Source organism: Anabrus simplex, chromosome 1 (assembly GCF_040414725.1).
Source record: "Anabrus simplex isolate iqAnaSimp1 chromosome 1, ASM4041472v1, whole genome shotgun sequence".
In the NCBI taxonomy this organism is placed as follows: Eukaryota; Metazoa; Arthropoda; class Insecta; order Orthoptera; family Tettigoniidae; genus Anabrus; species Anabrus simplex.
In genome coordinates this window covers 1,339,669,382-1,339,693,208 of record NC_090265.1, presented here as the reverse complement: position 1 = coordinate 1,339,693,208, position 23,827 = coordinate 1,339,669,382, and the positions used below count along the sequence as shown (strand labels likewise).

The 23,827-nt window shown below is 39.4% G+C and overlaps 1 protein-coding gene across 2 annotated transcripts in view; it reads right to left on the bottom strand.

Annotated features, from left to right (window-relative positions):
- Spag1 (Spag1 axonemal dynein assembly factor) overlaps positions 1 to 22,041 on the bottom strand; it is a 182,680-nt gene extending 160,639 nt beyond the window's left edge. For both annotated transcript variants that reach the window (XM_067152205.2, XM_067152213.2), the window contains exons 1-3: positions 21,824 to 22,041; positions 21,476 to 21,635; positions 2 to 115 (exon numbers count right to left, since the gene is read on the bottom strand). In XM_067152205.2, the coding sequence (XP_067008306.2) occupies positions 2 to 115; positions 21,476 to 21,635; positions 21,824 to 21,954 (405 nt within the window). In that variant the 5' untranslated portion in view covers positions 21,955 to 22,041. The remainder of the gene's footprint in view (position 1; positions 116 to 21,475; positions 21,636 to 21,823) is intronic.
- Between the last annotated feature and the right edge of the window lie 1,786 nt (positions 22,042 to 23,827).

The following is a 23,827-nucleotide window of genomic DNA, read 5'->3' as shown; positions in this document are numbered from 1 at the left end:
CTTGTGAAAATGTTATTTTGCCAGGACTTCGAACAGGAGGTAATTCTTCTAGAACACATCTTCGTGGTTTATTTTTAACTTCTTCTCTAAACAGCTCGGCTTCTCTCCTGAATTCCTATAAACAAATAGAAAATTAATCTTGTGAAATTAGCAATGAAGGTAGGAAACAAATATCATTCCCCAAAGAGACAAAAGGTGGCTGAATGATGAGAACATGGCTTAGCTTACGCAAACAGTTTTGATCTACATCATCTCCAGCATACAATCTCATGTTTTATAATACCCATACATGATTCAGGCTGTAACAAATCTTCAGCAAATAGCGGTGTCAAACAACATATCTTGTTTGGCTTACTTATGTATATTTTTTTTCATTGCTTACCACGCCTCCCCTAAATTTCTCTCCTACACTCCACAGGGCAGGACAGGGAACTACCACAGGTTGAGAACCCAGGAGAGTATGAGTGTATACAGGCGATCTACTCAGTCAGGAAAGGTTATTCCTGTGAGGCTCAACTTGTAGGGTTCCAGTAACATATAGCAGGTATTTTGGATTCAGGACATCAGAGGGACTGTATTACTATTGACCTATCCAAGGCCTTTGACACAATAGATAAAGATTACTGACAAAAATGTCAGCTATTGGGCTAGACAAAACAGTGACTGAATGGGTGGCTAAAAAACTCTAGGTACGTGAAGCATTATCTGATCCAGTAAATAATGATTAAGAGTGGGGTCCCGCAAGACAGGACATTGCATTTTCTTATATACAAACATCCTCCCTTGCAAACTTGCCGCAGTGGGATGGCTTTTGCAACCCCAGTGAAGCAGATAACCGAGTCGTAAGTGCAACCATATCGGATGGGTATCTGCCGAGACACCAAACTAAGAAATGGCTCATCAAAATGGGGGAACAGCTCTTCGGAAGTAGCAAGGGTGGCAGTCTGGATGATTAACTGATATGGCCTTGTAATAATATTTAACGTGGCTAAGCTATGTTGATACTACTAAAAAATAAAAAAAGTAAACTCGTATCCTCATCCTGAAGTGGTCAGCTCTTTTCAGGCACACTCCCAGTGGAGGTGAGCGACATGTACCATTTCAACCACATACCAGCACTCCTGCCATTTTTAAATTTCTGCCAGTACTGGGAATCAAACCCGGGCCCCTGAGGATGGCAACTAATAACACTAACCGTTACGCTACAGAGGCGGACGCTGATACTACTACACGAACAGTACTATGTTGCCGATCTAACAGTCCAAAGTTCCAGAGGTGGAATGACCAAACCGCAGAAAAAAAACGTGATCCGTGAACACACTTCTCTTTTCGGCGGGGACAGGGGGGGGGGGTCAAATAGTAGAGCGTCCCAGGGCAAAAGCTATGCCCTTTTACTAATATATTACCGAGGAGTACCCGATGAGATGGAAAATCTCAGTTCACTACACTGGCGGCGGAAAAATCTGACATGGAAGAAAATGTTCCCTCTAAGCCAGACGAGAAACCCCCTCTTCACTCCTAAACTGGAATAAAATGAATGTAGAATTCAATAAAAGTGAAGAGGAAGAATCTTTTCTTAAGAAACGGCTCTTTTCAGGGTTGAATTTTAAGTTATTTGGTGAATTATGGTGCTATAATTTAGAATAGGCCTAAATAGTGATTCTAGACCAGGTCACACTACTGCTACTACTACTACCATTAAGTGAGCCTCTGTCTCAAGTGTGCACATTGCTCATTCAGAACAGTGCGTCAGAGTAGGGATCGAAATGCTGGAATACTACGATGAACCAGTGTGTTACGTACCAATAGTAGCAGAAAATGTATGAACCAGAGGCATGGGATGCTATAGAAGTCCTCTAACTCCCCAGCTATTTCCTGCCAATATTCAGTCAGGCTGTTATACTCGGTACGCTGCAGTAATCCCATCTACCGGAATGGAGTGCCAGCATAAGAGACAAAGAACATCATAACAAACAATTTAAAGTAATGTTATAGTTGATCAATGTCATGCACTTTCGATATCGTAGTCCTTCACATTTAGTTTTCTTCCGACTAGGAAATACCACTCTTATCATAGCCGGTACGGTAAAACCGAATAAAACATAAATGATCGGAAGTTGTGTTCTCTATAAATTTTGTTATGTAGTACTTTTTGATAGGACCAATAACATAGATATTTAAAAATTAAATATTCAGCGCCTTCCCTTAAACTACAATTTCAACCAGGGTGAATAAGATTGTTTACAGCTCAGACAGTAGTTTCTTATTCCTCAACTCTATAAACCGATTTTTATTAAATTCTGTCAACCCATTTTTTCGTGGCTCGGCGTTGATATGGGCTTAGCAACAAAAATACAAATTCATGAATATCTGTATCATAGCCAGGACAGTAAAAATGTATAAGACATAAGTTATTGGAAATTTAATTTGATATAACTTTAGTTTTGTAGCATTTATCAATAGGATCACTAATAGTATAAATATTTAAGAAATAAATTTTAGGCCTCTAAACTACCATTTCACTCAGCGTGAATAAAATTTTTAGCCTAGATTGTAGTGGCTCATCCCCCGACTTTACATGCAGATTTTCATTAAATTCTCTTCGGCCGTTTTCTTGTGATACGTGTACATACAGACAGGAATTACGGAAAAGTAAAAAGTGCTTTTCCTCATTACTGTGGACATGACTGATACAGAAATACCAGTCTTTTCAAATTCTGAGCAATGTACAGACAAAACGGTTATTTTATATATATAGATTAGTGGTCCTATCCTACCGATAAATACTGCATAACCAAAGTTGCATAGTATTAAATTTCCAATCATTCATATCTTACATGTTTTTACCATACCGGCTATGATAACAGATGTTCATGAATTAGGATTTTTGTTGCAAAGTCCATATCAGCACCGAATCAAAAGAAAATGGGTAAACAGAATTTAATGGAAATCGGTATACAAAGTTGGGGAATAAGGAACTACAGTCTACGCGATAAATAATTTTATACGGTGCCCTAATAGCACTCAGAAGAAAACTAAATGTGAAAATCTACAATATAGAAAGCTCATAAAACTGATCAACATAACATTGACCATTGTTTGTTGTGATGTGCTTTGTGTCTTCTGATGGCACTCACCTCTGATAGATGGGATTACTGCTGCGAACCGAGTAGCCTATAACAACCGGCCTGAATAATGGCAGGAAGTAGCTGCGTAGTTAGATAACTTTCTTCTTTAGCATGCCAATCCTCTGGTTCATAAATTTTATGATACTACTGGTGCGTAACACACTGGCTCATCATAGCACTCGAGCTATTCAATCCATACTCTGAAGCACTGATTGGAATGAGCAGTGTGCATATTTAACGTAGTAATGGCAGATGACTGTTCACAACAGTCTGCGGCCTGGTCATTCCAGCACTGGAACTTTGGACTGTTAGATTGACACCGTAGTACTGTTCGTTAAAAATGAGAAAATGTGCAGTTTTTCATTTGATAGAGTCACATTGCTTTTAAACGCTACATTCCTACTGACATCATTGTAATAACCTATGTTGACTTCCGTTCAGAAAACCACAAAGACAGTCTTTCTGAGAATTCTGTACCGAAGCATGGGTACATCAGCCAGTACAAAATAAAACAAGTACTGAAACCTAGTCTTAAAAATGAATTAAACATGCAGCATTAAAACGTTGTGATCTCTTCTTGTGAAGGACAATGGTTACTTGCAATTCATCCAGTTAAGATTATACATAGGTAACGTGTCTTGAGATGCTTAATTGTAGTAGTTACAGATGTAAACAATGTGATTTTCCTTCGGCTAGGGGACATCTTAATGTTTGGACAATAAGTAATATAGTTCAAAAAAGTTGGTTTTGCTGTCAACATGGTGGAGAAGTAGTGTGTGTGCGAGAGAGAAACAGTGAGAGCATGACACACGAACTGGCCGGCTGCCCTGCCTCTATCTACTTCCTGCCGCTCCCTCCTATCTATGCAGTGCTTAAATGAACAAACTTTTGACACCCCAAAACAGGTGCTAAATATATGACTGGGCATCTAATTTTGATATGGCTGATCAAAGCATTCCTACTGAAGTCACTGTACCAAATCTCTAACAGATCAGAGACTTTCAGATTGAAGGGTTTCCTTGTTAATCAAGCAGCTCATCTCCATACCACCAAGTTTTCCCCACTCAAAATATGCAACTTTTACCTGACTCTACTCTTATCGGAAATCACCTACACCAAATCCTGCTGGAACTTTGAGTTCTCGAAGGAAGTAATTCTGCAATGGGTCCCATATGCTGGAACCATACTCTACTTGAGGTCGCACCAGAGACTTATACAACCTCTCCTTTACATCCTTACTACAAACCCTACATACCCTCATAACCACAAGAAGAGATTTCGAACTTTTATTTACAACCACGTTAATGTAACTCCAATGACGATCTTTCCTTATATAACAACCCAAGTACTTACTTCCCACATGGTACATTCATCCCATCAAAACGGTAATTATAACTGAGAGGACTTTTTCTCCTGGTGAAACTTACAACCTGACTTTTCATCCCATTTACCATCATATCATAGTCTGCTCTCCATCTTACAAAATTGAGGTTGTTTTGCAGTCACACAAAATCCTGCAACTTATTTATTACTCTATATACGATATAACGTCATCCATGATTGCAGTTCTTTACTTATATCATCAATATAAATAAGAAAACATACAGGTCCAATAATACTGCCCTGCCAACCCCCCCCCCCTCCCTCGTATAACTGTTACAGAGCAAGATTATGCTTCACCTACTCGAATTCGATTGGTTCCGTTTTCCAGAAATGTACCCTTCTATTCAACTACTCTTGTCTAGTCCAATTACCCTCATTTTCATGAGCCGTCTTCCATGACCTAACCTATCAAAAGTCTTAGATACAGTCCATCTGATCTCCTGAATCTAAAATATCTGCTATATTTTGCAGGAATCCTGTAAGATCAGCCTGACGGGAATAATATTTATAAAACCCAAATGGCCTTCTAGCAAACCAATTAGTAATTTCACAAACACATCTAATATAATCAGAAAGACTGCTTTCCCACAGTTTATATGCAAAACAAGTCAAGCCGACTGGCCTGTACTGGTAGTGGCGATTTTTTTTAAAGAGGAAGTACAATGAGGTAATCATCCTCTCTGAACAAATCAGTAGAAAATAATTTTAAAATATAAAAGTTTTATTCAACGAAGGAATTTGGAAACCATACAAAATAAAACAAAAAATTATTGAATTAAGCAGAAAATCTAACAAATCAAAAGGGAACATGCTTTTCCTGAGTACACTTGTAATTTATATACCCCTGATTAATCCGTCTCACAGAAAGCAGATGACGAGATCAGCAGTAGTCGCGTCATCGGCAAGTATGTGTTCGCGTGTTTGCTGCAGGCCAAGGCTCCGCCTTAGGCCACAGGTCGGTGCACTCTAGGAGTATGTGGACCACAGTGAAGTTGGCACTACAAGAACACACTGGAGGGTCTTCTTACTTTAGAAGATAAGAGTGCATAGATTGTCCATGACCTATCCTCAGCCTACCCAATACTATGGCTTCTCCCTGTGAAGACCGGAAAAAAGGACCGCCTCACGGTGGTTGTCTTACTTGCTCTCAGCTTGTTGGGAGTTCGGATAGCTAGCCACTCCAATTACCAGGATGCCAAGATGGTTCGACATAGCTGAGAACAAATACTGTATCTCTAGCAGGTACACTGATAGGTCTTGGAGGTAAAAGTACCGCTTCCTTTGCAGCTTTATCTGCAAGTTCATTTCCCGCAATCTCAACGTGGCTTGGAAGCCATGCGAAAGTGATCCTGGTGCCAGCATCACTTAACCTGGCTAGAAGGTCATGAATCTGCTGCACCAGTGGGTGTTGCGAGAAACAGATTTCAATAGACTGCAGAGAACGTAACAAGTCGGTAAACATAAGAAAATGGTTTCTTTCATCACCCAGTGCAAACTGTAGGGCTTCCAAGATGGCGTAAAGTTCCGCACTATACATGCTACATACACTAAGAAGCAAGATTTTCATGCTCATACCATCAGTGACGAAAGAGTAACCAACATTTTATCAGATTTTAGAACATCCGTGAAGACATGTCTCGTGGCCAGATACTGGTGAACGAAGTCCTCGAAATACCTCCGATAAATGGAGGAATCTGTGTTCACCTCAGATCCACAGAGTAGATCTAGACGTATATCTGGTCGCGGAACTAACCACGGAGGTACCTCGCTAAAAGTCTGTTCACAACAACCACCGGAATCTATATTTAAATCACGACACAACCTATCAATTCGAAACCCTACCGGCTGTGTGGCATTCCGCCGGTCTTAGTACCTTTGGTGGTATTGGGTACTAAATATGCATTGATAGCTTGGATGTAGCAGCATTTCACGAATTTTGGCAGCATACGTGAGGAGTAACTGCTGCCTCCTTATTCGTAAAGATGGAACTCTCGCTTCAGCGAGTAGGCTGGGAATGGGGCTAGTACGGAAAACTCCCGTTGCCAGCCTAACTCCACTATGGTGAATACTATCTAAAAGACTCAGCATAGATTTTGATGCAGAGCCATAAGCTGCACTACCATAGTCCATTCGGGAGAGGACCATTGCATGTAAAAACATGGCAGCACCGCACGGTCAGCCCTGACGAAGTGCCGCTGAGAAACTTAAGCATGTTAATTCTCTTCATGCAGGCAACCTTCAACTAATGGATGTGGGGCTGCCATGTTAGTCTCTTACAAAAATGTAGACCCAGGAATCTGCAGGTGTCTACCACTGGTAAGACACTATTTCGCAAGCAGAGCTCTGGTTCGTGATGCACAAGCTGACGTCGACAAGAGTGTACAACTGAGGTTTTTGCCGCTGAAAACCGAAAACCATGTTGCGGGGCCCATCTGTCAACTCTTAATAGTTTGCTGTAGCTGTCTCTCAGCAAACACCACCTTTCTGAACTGGCCTGTAATTACCCCCTTTATGTTTATCACCCTTTACTTTTTACACTAGATCTACTATAGCAACTCTCTATTCGTTCGGTACAACTCCATCATCAAAACAGTAATCAAATAAATATTTCAGATATGGTACTATATCCCAACCTATTTCTGTTAGAAAATCCTTAGAATCTTATCAAATCCAAATGTTTTTCTAGCTTTAATTTTTTATATCGTTTTGTATATGTTTTTGTTATATATGTAAATTCCAATACTTCACCAGTATTAATCACCTCCTCTACCTGAACATTACCCTTACATCCATTTATTTTTACATACCGCTGATTGAATACTTCTGCCCCCTGGAAGTCTTCACATATACACTCCCTTTGATCACTGATGATTCCTGGAATCTGTCTTAAAGTACCTATAAATACCCTTCCATTTTTTTTCTAAAATTAATATGACTGCCAATTATGTTTGCCATCACGTTATCCTTAACTGACTTTTTTGTTGTTGTTGCTAAATTAAATTCTCTAGCAATTTTTTTCAATATCTCCTTACCTCCACAACCATTCCTAACCATTTCTTTCTAACCTGAAACTCCTCTCTATCTCCCTTATAACATACGGGGTCTTTACCATTCCTTACCACCTTTAAAAGGTATATCCTGTTTTCACACTCCTTAAAATTGTTTTAAACCAATCCCATAAGCTGTTTACATTTTTATTCAGCCTCTTTCCACCGAATACTTTTTAAAAACTCCCCAGGCCTTTTCAACCAACCATATGGTACTGCTTAATAGTTTTACAACCTTCCCTTGCATCGCATTTATAACTACAAAAAACAGTTTTATGATTACATCAGGTTCTCTGTAGAGCACATCTGACTTTTTCAGCACCACATTTAGAATATTTCTCTCTCAAGTTCGTTCCATCACATTCTGATTCAGCTGCCCTTCCCGGATTAACATTTACCATTTGTTGGTCACGCTCTGTCATTTGCATTACACTTCCAGTTAATATTTCGTAAATTCAGATCACCCACTACAATAATATTCCTTTCTCTGCCATTCTCCATATAAATGATTATCATATCAAGTATAAAGATTAGCCTTACACCCAGAATTCCCCTCTTCTTCTGGTCTCCCTTAATCCTCTGGCACTCGCATGGGCTACATTTTCCGAGTAATAGCCAATAGCAATGGAAGTGGTTTCTAGTACCTTCCATCTAATCCTAAGACTACCTAGCATTTGCACTTCTAAGGAGTTGAATCTGTGCGCAATTTGGTGTTGAACTTGACTGGGCTACACACGTAGCCCATGCAAGTAGTTGGCTATGCCGGTGGCTGGCGCCAGCAGAGAGGATGTTATCCGATAGTGGTCAGATGAAAATAGTGATGAGAATAGTGCTGTGCAAGGTGACAGCAATGATGGAGAGGAAGAATGTGTTACTGAAGACGTACTCTATTCTGATAGTGAGGAAGTAAATGACTATATTAATCAAGGTGGTGATCAGACTTCCTCAGATTATCAGCAAAGTGATAGTGATGATAGCTATTACTATGGGAAGGAAAACTTTATGTGGAAGAAGTATAATGAACCGCAGAACCTCTGTACTCGAGCTTAGAGCCAGGATCTGAAGGCGAAGCTAGGGATGTGCAGACTGAAATGGAATATTTGGAACTTGGGCATGAAAGAAAGGCAAGGCCTACAGATGAAGTAAAAATTCATGCTTTTTTTAGTATTCTATTTTTAGCTACTTGTTCAGCTTGCAGAGCAAGGCAACAAGGTAGGCCGGTGCTATGTGTGTGGTCAGAGCAGACAGAACAAGGCATTGCATGTGATGTAGAAGAAGAATCTGCCCTCATCTTTCAGCTCTTGTGTGCAGCGAGTGATTAGATGAATGAGTGAACTACGTTGTTCTTTCTGGGTTTCCCCAAAAACATAAATATACAGGTCAAAGGCAGGCATTTATACAAGTGGAAGCACATGCTTCCCCTAGTGCACCGTCGTTGCATTGACCTGCATGGGAGGCATGCAGTGCTGTCAACGGCGCACTAGCACCAGACTTGGAAAGATGTAGCATTCCAACTGGTGAGGCCATTGCTACACAGGGGCGAAACAATGGTAATTTCACGAATGAAAAAGCCTAAAGGCTTAAAGAGCATAAACATATCATATTAGGCTCAATAAAAGATAAAAATCAAGACATTCACTAACAGACTTTTGAGAATGAAAATAATGCTTTTTGTTTTTATTATTGTTCAGCTCTCATTTAGTTACTTTTATTTGATATTTTTGTACTAAACTATTCAAAATAAAGTACTGTTCAAAATATGAAAGATTTATTAAGTTCTGACAAAACAAAAATCTTCTACATGCCTTCAAATTTACGCTATTTTTCAAATACGTAAAATTGGAAATTACACAGTTTTACTAATTATAGAATTAAAAGCGTATAAATCGAGAAGTGTCTTCAACTCAGTGTAAAATGTATAAAAGTTTAATGTTTATTAATTCCCGACTATAAAATAAAACAATGAAAGAAATTAAATAAACGAAAAAATAAAATAAATCCCATGCGAGTGTTCCTGTTACAAAATTTTGCACGAGTGTTGGATGGTTAACTTCCCTGACACCTGAACTTACATCGTCCTCCCTTCTCCAGCTACCCTGTTCCACCTCCCTCTTCCTATCCTATACTCTATGTTTCCCTTTCCTCTTGCCTCACACCTCTGTAACACTTCCCTGATCTCCACCTTCCCTCTGCAGACCTATCAGCATTGGCTCATAATGATTCCTCACCAATACCTTCCTGGGCCCATTCCCTGAGGAAAGCCCATAGCCCTTATTTTCCTTCCCCTTAAAACATTAGCCACCTGTCTACCATAACTTCTCCCCTACCTCCTGCCTACCTACTGCATCCTGTAGCCTACATTGATTGAGGAAGACTTAGCTTCATACCTATCCTCTGCTAAAGGCCTAATTATCTCCCTCAAACTCTGTATCTTCCGTCATACTCTTTAATGCCCACTCACTCCCACGGATACTACACCTGCATCCCTCAGCCGTTCTTTTGTCTTCTTCACAGAAATAAGAATATATCAAGAGAAATTAATATTATATTCTGTGAATAAGAATGCCTATCTATCTCAGAGGGCGGGCACTATGCGCCGCAACAATAGAAAAAAAGCTTCTTGAAGTGAGTCCACTGTTCTCATGACAGAGATTGGCCTGACTGTGCAGATGATGATGATAATGATGCTGTGTTTTTAAAGGGGCCTAACACCTAGGTCATCAGCCCCTAATGGTGCGAAATGAGACGGAATGAAATGACAAATTAAAAGTCCAAAATCCTCCACTGACCAGAATTCAAAACGTGAGGACGAAGAATGGATGGATGGATATGAATTTAAAACAATCACTGGATCCGACCCGCAATGTCTCACATTCACAGAAACTGACGTGAAACAATAGCATAATAATGAATTGATGATGCTTTTAGTCTAAAGGGGTCCAAAATCCAAGTCATCGGCCTCTCATAATGGTACTTATCACTAGGAAAGTACAACCATGATATTTGTCATGTTGCGGTACTAATCAAAAGTAGCGTAGACTTGTGGCATTCCACACAGTATGGTACTACTCACAGGTAATGAAATTCGCTCATGGAATACAGACCTAGGGTGTTTTGCACATTGCGGCGCCATTTACAGGCAACGCGAACTTATGGTGTTCATCACATACGTGTACCAACCACAGGGACCCGCACTATCCCGTGGTGTTCCTCATATAGTGGGTACTAATCATAGGCAAGCCAGAACCATGGTGTCATTCCTAAAGTGGTACTAATCACAGGTACTGTAGAAGCCGGCGACGCACTCTGTTGCTACTAATCACAAACCTACTTGGTACCTAACATAGTGGTACTACACGCAAGTAATAGCGACCCATGGTGTTCACCGCGTGGTGGTACTAATCACAAGTAGTTTCACGGTTCTAATACAATCATCCCTTGGTCGCCCCTTACGACAGGCAGGGATACTGTGGGTGTATTCTTCGTCTGCGCCCCCACCCACAGTGGGTTGTGGGTTTGGTCCGCGAGAGGTACTTTATTTCCCTAAAGTCCGCCAGCAAGTCGGTTAGGACCCCCCTATCCACCACCTGGGACGCGCCACGTGGGAGTATCACCTCTCCCCCCCTGCTATGCCAGCGTAGTAGGTTTGTAGGACTGTGCAGAGATAAGCTGCAAAGCAGTACATTGTTTCCTTTACAGGTTGCATTTAGATGCGTTTTTATTGTGCGCAGGTTAGTAACCTAATGTATTTATTCTGACTGCTGGGAATGACATATTCGATTATAACTCAGCCAATGGAAATGCTAGTGAGTGCTTGAGCAATGGAGAATGGCACGTACTACATAAGTTATGAAAGTAAATATACTTCTGGGGGCTGGGTCCCTGGCTTTTGTAGTGAACACATCTCTCCGCTACAAGGTATTCCACATAAAATTTTCATCATTTCAACTCCTTTAGAATGCCATACAACTTCCATAGTACATACTGTTACGTGCTCAAGCATCCGTTAGCCTTGTTACAGCCCCTTTGGTATTACCTGAAAGGGGATGACAGTCAGCTCGGGGAACTTCCCAGCCCGCCCGAGGACATGCCACAGCCCTTCCTCTATTGCTCCCTTCATCTAGTTTCTCCATGCGATTTCTGGAAGATACGAGGAAAAAGTTCAATCTCCAGCCGAACCCTGAATGTTCTAGTGGCCCAATATCAAGGTATAAATACAAGGCTCCTGCGAGTGAGCTGTTGTGGAGTCTGAGAGACCAGGGAGTAGGTGGAGACAAAGAACGGAAGACTGTACTGTGTGTTCATGTATTTCTGTGAACTGAGGCTCGCCTTCTCTCTGTTTGCTGTGTGTACTTGTGCTAACCTCTATTGGACAAGTGATTATGACGTTCTTATTTCTGAAACATGCTGGCATTCAGCTTCTCTATTCTTCTTGACGCTTCTATACCGCTATATATTCTCTGGCTCCACCGCTCTAAAATTGAGTCTGCCTTCATCTCGGAGTGGTGGAGCACCGAACAACTGCGCTACGTTTATATAGTCATTACCATCTAGACTATAATTCTTCAGATTATTTGGTAAGCAAGACCTATCATAATATTATTTTGACATTAGATTCTTCATTGGACCATCTGCCCCAGTTGAACTTTACTTTGGCCAGCGTATTTCGGCATCAAAATTAAATATGCAAGACATTATTCCTACTTAAAATTTTCAACCACGAACTGTACTTTGGACAATGCAACTTTGATCTCACATTATCTGCTTCCTAGGACCAATGCTACTTTCTGCAATATAACATCCTGAAGCGTAACTACATCCAGCGAAGAGAATCCTTTTCCCAGTTCGATCTCTACTTCCATTCCCTTCTCCTTTCTTATTTGCATCTTCCTTTCTTTTCATCTTTAGGTTGGTTCCTTTTTATTGGAGTTTTACCACTCTTTATTGTACAATTAATACTTATTCATACAGTTCTTGATGTATTTCTGATATTCTATATTGTAAATGTGGCACATTTTCCTTGTCTTCTGAGGTTTCTTCTATATGTTTTATTGTCTAGCAAACTCTTGTCTGGCATTTACTATCTTGTTGAGAAATGTTTAGTTACTCATTTATCGTTAAATATATATATATATATATATATCTTATTTACGTTGTTAACCTTTGCTTTTCTCTTGTCCCTATATTTTTCTCTTAGCCTAGTTCCTTCTCACTGTGCGTTTCTGTCATTATTCAATTATTATTATTATTATTATTATTATTTATTGTGCTGCTTCTGCTTCTACCACTTGTATGCTTAATCTATCTATCTACTATTACTATAATTCTTGTTACCCTACATACTACGACAGTAGGATAACACTGTGTAGTGGGGGGAAAATTTCATTACGAATTTAGTTCTATCTATATTCCTATTGTTTCACTTAACCTGTTGTAAATGGGATAAGCTTACGTGCAGTTAAGGATGTACTGTACTTACTTGCTCACTTCATTACTTATTTTTGTGTAATCCTTACATAGACCTTTCAATATTTTACAGCAGTTTTGATTTCTGTTTGTGCGCAATAATAATAATAATAATAATAATAATAATAATAATAATAATAATAATAATAATAATAATAATAATAATAACAACAACAACAATAATCTATTTATGTGTTTAGTGAAACTACATTTCTGTAGTTTCAGTCAGTGTTATTCCTATTACTTTATAACAAGTATATGCCTAAGTAGAATTATAACTTATTTTATCGATTAGTATCTTGCTTGCTTTCTCATGAAATCCATGTGTAGTATTATATAGTATAAATCATCAATGATCTATCTACATTTAGAGCTACCACCCAGGTGCCAGATTCCCCATCAATTGTTTACCTAGCTCTTTCTTAAACATTTTCAAAGAACTTGGAAATTTTGAAAAGTGCTTGCACATCCAGGCCAATTACTGTCATGTGAACAGTGGCTCCTTTTGGGGCCACACTCCTTTCAGGAGGTTTCTTTCTATTATCACGGCGCATACTGTCTACACGGCACGAATAAAGGTCATTTAGCCATCAGCCTTAACCAGGGGGCTTATGCAATCATCTTCTACCTAGTTTGTAAGTTCACAAGTTTGCAGCCTTAAGCAATGCGGATCATGTCACCTGCGAAAAAGAAACAAACGACAGTGAAATAGCACCTAGATGTCTGCGCTGCAAATGGTGACTCATGATACTAACTTATTATTCCGCAGTACATACTGACCTTTGCCAAGATATATTCTGAAATAACTACACTACATCTCGTGAAGTTGTAAAGCTGTATCAGCGGCAGGGAAACCACTCCAAGACCATCAAACAATTCTGGGACACTTTAATTTTGAGGTCACAATTGCAAAATATCAACTTCATAATGACCATTCAAGTACGGAAAGTCCCATACTTATAGCTGTCACGAGCCTTTATGTTTTTCTACAAAGAAATACTATGGGTCTTATCAATTCTGAGATCTATTAATGAGTTTTCAAGAATACAGTGCAATAAGAAGACACGTTTTACCCTTGTTTTTTATTGATAACAGTGTATAAATATATACAGACTTTTTAAATGATCATTACGACAAACTGTCACAGTTTATGTAAGTTCTTTTAAGTTTGTAGTTAGTAATTGTTTTTAAGCTCGCTCTAGCACCTCCTCCCCCTTTGCCAATCATTACCTTTTTCCCATATTTTTAAAGTAGTTAAGTATGTTTTAAGATCATCTTGAGAAGATTATGTCTTTGCAAATTTAATGTTTTTACCTAAACAAAGATATCTGTAGCTGGTGATGCTTGTAATAAAATAAAACATTATACTGTACTACTAGTAATTTGTGAACTTGCTTAAGGCACACAACATATTGTATCAATAAGGTGGAACTAAAATTACTGTCAATCTGTTAAAACTGCAGGAGAATGACTGAGAATAATGTTTAAGAAAAGTTGCTGCTGTTTAGTGGCGCTGTGTTAGTGTCTTGCCGATTAATGTATGCCGAGTAGTTCACTGTGTGTAGTGGGCATGCAAAACAACCGTGTGACTCACAGACTTGAGTCAAGCCAAGGAACAGTTGTCATGACTGTGTTCGGATCTGTATGCGTAAAACTGTTGAGTAAAGTGACTGAGCATATGGAGCGGAGTGAACGTGAGCTGTCGATCAAACTTACGGAAGCGATTGTGGATCCAGCCAAATACCAGAGCTGGTTTCTCGCTGTGAAGAGGATACAAGACGTTGTAAATAGCCACTAATTAGGGAACTGCTGTCATCCATTCTCAAATATAATTGTGTGTACTAACTGGGTCATCAAACATAAATTAGTCTGATAAAACATTGTTTTATTCGGAACTATAGTATCCAGAAGACTGTGAAAGACGGACAGAGAAAGGTCGAGGGGAGTCTCCATTAGATAAAGCATGGTTTGCATGTCAATGATCTGTCTCGAAGACTTCCGGTTCTGTTCCAAGTGGGAAGGGCGAACACGAAGTTCCCTGCCGAAGAACCACCATGAAGTTCGAGGGAAAGTGGAGCCACGGTGCCTGGATGGAAGCACAGAGGGACTGGCATTATCATCTTCCTGCTTCCATTGGCATATTGGTCTGCAGCACACAAAGCAACGGGATCTACACCAGCAAGGACAATGTTTTGAAGAGAGCTGTGCCTTCCGGTGGATCTAGTGTTTAGCTGACCTGAGGACCAACCTGCCCCGACTGACCAGTACTGCCTGGCTCTGTCAAGGGAACTGGAGTATGTACATGCTGCTGTCCAGGAGAGATCGAGACTGGAAAGCACCGAACAAAAAAAGGCAAAGTAGACCAGCGATTGGACACTACCAGAAATCGTAAGAACGATCAATGGTGGCTGTATAATCCCATAAGAAAGAGAGGCTTGTCTCTCAAGCTCCAGAAGGTGCCGGCATGCCCTTATCACATTCAAAGGGGAATAAATTACATCTATCGATTACAACGGAGGCCAAGATGCGATGAAGGAGGTACATCTGGACCAACTGGTGCCTTACCAAGGAACAACTGAGAAGATAACTGATCAGGAGAATCAGAAGGGGTGCAATATTATGTGCTCGAGCGACCGTAAGCACTTTCATAGCCGCCTTCAGTATTTCCTCCCAGCCAGACTAGGAGGCATGGTTAGCCTCTCCTATTGTGCTTTTGTCTGGTTCCCCCAGGGGCCTTCTAAAACATGAAACAAAAATGTTCCTTCTCTAGCCATATCATGAAGATTTCAGTACTTCATCAACAAGGATTCGAGTTTGACAGTAGGAATGCTGGCTGTGGTCCGAGTTGTTGTGGGCGGCGAGTGTTTCATCAGAGTTAGGGCCAGTATCGGTAGTATTAGAGTATTGTTGTTATGCTGTGGAACTGGACAGCAATAGTAGTAGCTGAAGCGAGTGAGTGAGCATAAGTGCCCGTCGTAGTCATCGCTTAGTGTAGAAATAGGTGTGTAAGCTACACAATGAAGTAATTAATGAACATAGGTTTTCGTGGGTCATTGTATTAATGTAAATAAAAAAATGTGTAACTGGATTAAAGCCACTATATAAATTTATTTAATAAGTTGAGCTTTCAGCCAAATTGCATTGGCCTTCATCAGAGCATGTGAAGTTCTGCCCCGACAGTAAGCAAAGAAATTCTTTGAAGGAACATGGAAGTCATGACCGTACTATCCCCGGCCTACCCCACTAACTGGACTCAAGAATAGTCTCGCTGTGCTGTGGTGGTTGGGAGAAAAATTAATGATTCACCGCCCTCTGTCGACAGTTTCTTGAGCTCAACCCGCTGTGTCATGGTGGTGTTTTGCATGTATTTCTGCAGTACAGGTCTCCATGTATTTGATAACTTGAAATCGCCTTCCCTGTTGATATTTGGGCGCAGCTCTATCTATGACTTCCCTTACCACCAAGCATAGAAGTCTTTTACAGGTGCGATGACCTTCACTAGTCCGAGTAGAAATGTTCTGCTATGGCAGACTAGCTTATGGCATTCTCCGTGGAAGATGAGAGTGACATTCTTTACTGGCCTGATGTGTTCTTTCATGGTGTGTCATGCCAATATATGAGCAACAAGAACCACATGTAACTTCATACACACCCAGTGTTTCAAGATGTGTTTTTTCTTTGAATGGTCACAACAGGGATTTGAGCTTCCGGTCTGTGGTGAAAACTGGAATTATATTGTACTTCCTAAGAATGTGCCCTATTCTGTCAGTTATACCTGCCACGTAAGGAAGGAATACTTTCTTTTTACTATAGTCTTGGCTGGTACTATCCCTGTTAGACTCCTTGATCTTCACAGCTCGTGCTATGTCTCCTGACGTATAGCCGTTTTTCTTCATGGATGTTGTCAGTTCTCTTAATGCACTTCAGCGGTTTACCCTGCTAAATAACGTTTGAAGGAGAGATGCTTTTTGGCAGGGGTGGTGATGTAAGGACTTATGAAGGTATCTTTCAGAATGTGCAGTTTCTTGTACATTGCATGGCCTAGTGTACCATCATTCTTCTTGTACACTAATACATCAAGAAAAGGTAATTTACCTTCATTTTCTACTTCCAATGTGAACTGATCTTACTGATAATGGAATATAGGTGCTCCCCTTCCATGTGGCCAGACCGAAAATGTATCATCTACGTAACGATAGAAGCACTTAGGTTTCAATGGCACTGTAGTTCCGGGTAATGCAGCAGACTCAATGTGTTCCATAAAATTATTAGCAGCCACTGGTAACAGAGGTGAACCCATTGGTGACAACGTCAGAGGGCGTCAGTAACTTCCCTCCCAACCACCACAGCACAGTGAGACTATCCTTGAGTCCAGTTAGTGGGGCAGGCCATGGATAGTATAGTCGTGACTTCCACGTTCCTTCAAATAATTTTTTTGCTCACTGTCGGAGGCGGAACTTTACATGCCCTGATGAAGGCCAATGCAGTTTGCCTGAAAGCTCGGCTTTATTAAATATATATAGTGGCTTTAACCCAGTTACACATTTATTTATTTATTTATGTTTACACAATGAAGTACTTGAACTAATATTCCGCCCCCCCCCCTTTTTTTCCACTGGTTTAAAGTTACACTAACACACAAAAGCTTTTCGGCAACAGGGGGAGGGGAAAGGGCTCAGATTGGGAAGGTAGCGGCTGTGGCCTTAAAGGTACAGCCCCAGCAGTTGCCTGGTGTGCAAACGGGAAACTATTGAAAGGCATCTTTAGACCAAGCTCACAGAAGCAAGACCCTACTGCATGGCCAACTCACTCGATCCACTACTTATACTTTACTATTCCTCCTAAACTGACATTCAATCCTCTACTACAATGTACCTTCACAAACATACTTTAGCCTTACATTTCTTTATAAACTAGGGTAAAATTGTACTCTTCACACAGCAACATAATATTTTGAAAGGTAGGCCTAATTCATATAAATCTGACCTCATATGACTGATAGGAAAGTGATGTGTTTATTGCTAAGGCCATGAATGCATCAAACTGCAGCCAGATATACACAGTACTTCTATTGCAAAATATTATACAATATTCAACATTTTATTCCACCTGCAACAGTCACTACCACTTCCTAAAATTCATAACAGAATGGTGCCATTCCCAGAATTCAATACAGACAGTGTGATTGCCAACTGTGACAAATGAATCGGCTAAGGAAATTAAAACGATGTGGCACGCTGCCCCCCATCACCCCCTCAATTACTGGGTAGGTTCTTTATTATGCATACCTGACTATTTAGACCAATGGAATGTCACAACAAGATACATCTATCTAGGCCAATGGACTGCCACAAGGAGACATCCCATCCCATCAACAGTTTGTAGCATAATATATAGATCTGTAAACTACTAAGAGCATCAAGTTGTGAAAGTCTGCCATGGTCTTTCCTACAGAGCATACAGTACAGTTCTCCCCAAATTCAAAGATAATGGACAGCAAGTTTTCAATTCAGTCTGCCATTAAGACTAAGCCATTGGCATAAGATTAATTGCTTAGGCCTACCAGTATACTAGATATTCACAAATTGAATCTTGTCCTGTGATTTGTTACCTTTCCCTAAATGATCAACGTCAAAACTGAACAATAACGGAGAACTACTTTGAAACAATCCATATCCTACCATCAATTTTCACTGTCAAAATAAAAGTCTTTGAATGCCAGTAATAACATATCCCTGATACCATAATCTCCAATACAGACAATATAATTTCCCTTGGAACTCAGATCACACATATTCCCAGGGTCTACAATACATAAGTATATAATAACTGTTTAAACCTCTCGTAGCATTTTTCAATGACTTGCTGGATACTGAAAATCTAGTCCTGACAGCTACCCAGCGATCTGAAACCACACTGGTTACCTTCTATCTTATTCTCCACCACTGGTCATAACCCTCTCTTCTAAAATGTCAAACATCTTGCTTAGCATCTAGCTCAAAGAAACAACTAGGCCTATAATAGCTGTCGTCATTCCAGTTCTCCTGCTTGTAGATTGGTGTAATAACTGCTTTCAACCAATTGGAAGGTGCCTTAAACTAGTCTCATGCTAAACCTACCACCCTGTGAAGTAATTTAACCCCTGCCATGTCACAATTTGTCAAATTTCAACCACCTCAGGTCCTTCATCACATTGTGATTTGTTATCAATCTGCTAGAAAAAAAGGCAACCACAAAGATCCAGAATACTATCACAAGTTTATACACTAAAACATACCGCAGTTTTGAAGGAAGGTGAAATATAAAATCAATACAATGCTTTAAAATGAGGATGCATGAAGATTTCTCAAGATCCTGATTGATACCCTTAGTGCTGTGAGGGCAAAAATGTGGATAACATCTTTGTTGATTCTGAGTCTGTTGCAGAAGTAAAAGAAGAAAGACATAACTGTGCCCTTGGCTCCGACTATAAGCCCCACAACTTACAGGTTTTCAAGGTGGTATTTGTGAAGATTAACAGGGGATGCACAGACTGCAGCTATTCCCTTCCTCTTGGTAGACTTCTACTCCAGTGACATAGGCAGAGTGGAGCTCATCCAGCAGAAGCCCCCTCCATTTTCAAATTTTAATATTTATATCATGAAGAAACAATCCATCTCTGGTTTTACGAACACGTCACTGAAAATGTTTCTATGTTTCAACCGACAATGACTTCACTGATGTATTTGCAATCCCTACTACGGCTATGTTATCTTGATTTGGAACTGAAATTACCAAACTTAAATCCATACTCTAGGTGGTATATAAAACAGTTATTTTTGTCCAACATCAGATTCAGTAAATGTATTCCTTTGCTATCAGCTGTAACGCAAGTACTATTAATTATACGCAGCATCTCAAGTCACAAGAATCAATTTCCAGCCACCACTTAAAAGGGTGTAGTTGGCTCCACCTAGCTGATACATCTACCATACAATAAAGCTTATTGAGAGCTCAGTCAACTACATATTTTGGTATCAATCAGTTCAGTATGGTAGTGAACTCAAAAAGGATAAAACAAGAAAATTTTTGCAAACAATAAATAAGCACAAATTTACAGAAAATACGTAGACAGGAATCTGAACTAGCTGTCTCTTCCATCATTTGTGAATTCTCAGATGCTACGAACTAATGCATATTGCAAGAAAGTTAGAGGGGAGTCCTCCCAATCATCAATTCCTAGCTACACCACTCCATTCCTTCACATGCAATTTCAGTATGACTGCCATTCTTATCCCACTGAATTTTGTTATTCAAACTTCATCAAAAAAAACTTCCTTTCACAAAGAGGGGGCTCTCAAGATATTTTCTCATCTGTCCGGCAACTTTGTACGATGTGCAATGACTACACTTAAATTTTATCCAAAATACTAGGCCTAATCTTCTCTAAGATTCTTCACAGCACTCCAGAAAGATTTCCTTAGCTTTACCAGTTAGCCCTTTTCCAAAGAACATCCATGATGTCTTTTTGGACAACTGAATTATTTGTTGGGATTATTCTCTCTTCCATAATGTTTCCTATTAGATCAGTTCTAGTTTGATGCCTTTGACACTTTTCTTTGTTTATAAACTGTGCTGACTGCAACATTCCTTTAACGTGTACTTTTCCCAGTTTTACACACTATTTTGTCAAGACATCCCTTACTATATTTAATAAAGTATCACAGTTTGATACCCATTCTTATTCAACACAATTCTTCGGAACTTCAGGTCAATCACAGCAATTTCTTCTTACCCAGGGACTTCACACCCCCTCCTCCAACACACACATACATACAGAGTTATGCATCCTTTAAGTTTATTTTAGGTCTATAATATTCTGTTCACTTTAGATCAAACACAGATCCGGAACACAAAATCAGTTATGATATATATTATAAATTTTGAGACCCCCTAACATTCCATAATAAATTAATCTCTAAAAGTCCCAGTTGTACAGACTCCACATAGAACTGGAATTCCCATGGCTATGGTCATATCAACAAGCATTTACAAATACAACACCCCCCTTTAACCATCTAAAAATATTGAGAAGTGGTGATATAGTAACTATTTTAAGTAAAATTAAGTTGAAGTCCTACCTGAAATGTAATAAACAGAAAAATTAATATAACATAAAAACCTGAAATGTAATAAACAGAAAAATTAACATAAAAACATTAACCCAATGAGTTTCTCGAACACTGCAATATTTAGTAGATCAAGAAAAAAATTCAGAATATACGAAATTAGCACAGAATTGTCAAAGGTATGGAACTTAATAAATATATCAGGTGTTTGCTAATAAACAACAGGTGGCATGCCTAAACTAGTTTGAGAGAACATAGGGCCTATTTATAAGATAAAGAAAATTTTCGATCTTATCCATTTGGTAAGCTAGGTTCTGAACCGATCAACACATAATTTCCTTACCTTAATTTCATTTATAGTTTTCATATAAAAATCGTAGCCATTATCTCTAGTGGTCACTGCAGTTTGTGAAACCTTCAAAAGACGACTTCCTGGCATTACTCTCGCAAGCTTTGTTTCGAAACTCTTAAGTAGGTCTGGATACGACCCTTCTTCACCAGACCTGCTTACGGAAAAACACAATAAACAAGTTCCGTTTTTGAAACTTCAATTGAACCTAACAACAAATGCATTAACAACCATTCAAACGCACAACATGAATGAAAGAATTGTGAAAACAAATGCAGATTAAGGTAGTTGTCGGAAAAAGTATAATACTTGAAGGATGCAAACTATCGTAAGAAAACTAACCTCAAAATTTTGACAATCCTCTCCAACTCTCTTGGATCATTACATTTTTCAAGGTATTCGAAAGTTAAATGGTCGATAGGTATCTCGTATTTTTCCAGTAATGTACGCTTTTCGTATCCATCGACAGCCATTTTCAACAAAATTTCCAATGTCAACACTACTCACAATCTCGCACTATGACATACGAGTTCAACGTAACCTCACTGTAAGCCGACGAATCGCAAACTGTATAAGTAACAACTGCAGCTGCTTACAAACAGAATGTTCCAGAAAATGTTGCCATGGCAACGTTTAACAGCCTGGTCTCGCAGAGATATCGAGATCACATGGAAAATCGAAATAATGCATGTCCGACAAACGACAAAGAATAGATTGTAATAGGTTGGATATAGAAAATAAATCAACCCTAAAATCAGACAAGATCGTCTGCAATGCTATTGAGGATAGTTTCATTACAATCCCTTCACAACCCCTGGCTACTACATAAAGGTATCACGAGGTTATATGAAATCAAACACAACCCCAATGCTGAGGGTAAGTGCACCAGTAGATATTCATCAAAGTAATAATGTTAGTCATGATTTAATTATTTATTCTGAACAACCAACGGAGATCACTCTCCAATTACAGGCGGTGTACAAAGCATACTTTCTCGATTTATGATACAAAACAATACAAAATTGTGTTAAGATGATAATAATAATAATAATAATAATAATAATAATAATATACTGCTAGCGCCTGCAGCAATCACTGGATAAACTGAGTGGTTCAGTAGTTGCTGTTGCCAGTCTCAAGCCCGGGTAAAGAACGAGGGTTTGTTTTAACTACATATTTGGTCAACCATAAAAGAGAATTTAGCCTCCGACGTGCGAGCGATGGCCTACAATCCATTTGTACTTCCTCTCTCTGCAAATCTGTGTGTTAAACTCACCTACTAAAATTTTCACGTGATGTTTTGGAATATTTCTAGTGGTTTATTTTAAGAGTTCCCTGACGGCTTCAACTTCCTGTGGGTTTTTCTTGTTGCCATTATTTGTGGGAGCATGTGCGTTGACCAAGGAGTAAGATTTGTTGCTCGATTACACAGAAAGTACTGAGATGGGGATGTAAAATCAAGTACTGAATTTATGATTGTTTTTCATACCGCGCAAAGGCTGTCACTAGTTGTGGTAGGTTTCCGTGGATTCTGATGGCAGATTTACCTTTAAATTAATATCCTCTACTCATCAGAGTCAAAATGGTTTTAATCTCCGAAGCGCGTTGCCTGGAGTGCTGGTAATTGAATGCCAAACTTGTCCAGGGTATATGTGAGCTGCAACGAGCTAGAAAGAGGACTATTGACGTCAGAAAAGTTGGATGGCGCAGCCATGCGGTAGAATGTTGAAGCTGCAACATAGTGATTGGTGAAGCTTATTTACATGGCGAAGCATTGACGTCGTGATGGAAACAGAAAGAAAATTGTCAAATTTGAGGAGGCACTGCTCTGCATACGGTTGCAAATCGTATAAAACGGATGCGAAATCTCTTCACTACTTTCCTGTACAAAAAGTTCAGAGAAAAAGATGAGTTTCCGAGCTGTCAATTGGAAAACGCGTTACGCGATACATGACAGTGTGCAGTCTGCATTATCGTGAAGACGACTTCCTCCCACAGCGTAGGTACCGGTACTGTTTATTGTACTCATTGATAGTTATTGACCCTAATTTGTATTCACAAAGATTTAGCTACATCAAAAATACTGATAAACTTGTAGCCTAATACTTCTGTGCCGCACATAGAATGTAATCCGCTCTTTATAACCTTCTTCATATGTGTAACAGCAAACAGTAAATTAACTATCTACACGTGAATAATATCTTTAATTGGTAGTAATTAAGCACTGCATTTAAATTGCTTATAAAATACTTCTATCAATGAAAGAAAATATGTAGTATTTTGCCATTATAAATTAGCCTTTTTTGCTATTTGTTTTACGTCATACCGACACAGACAGGTCTTATG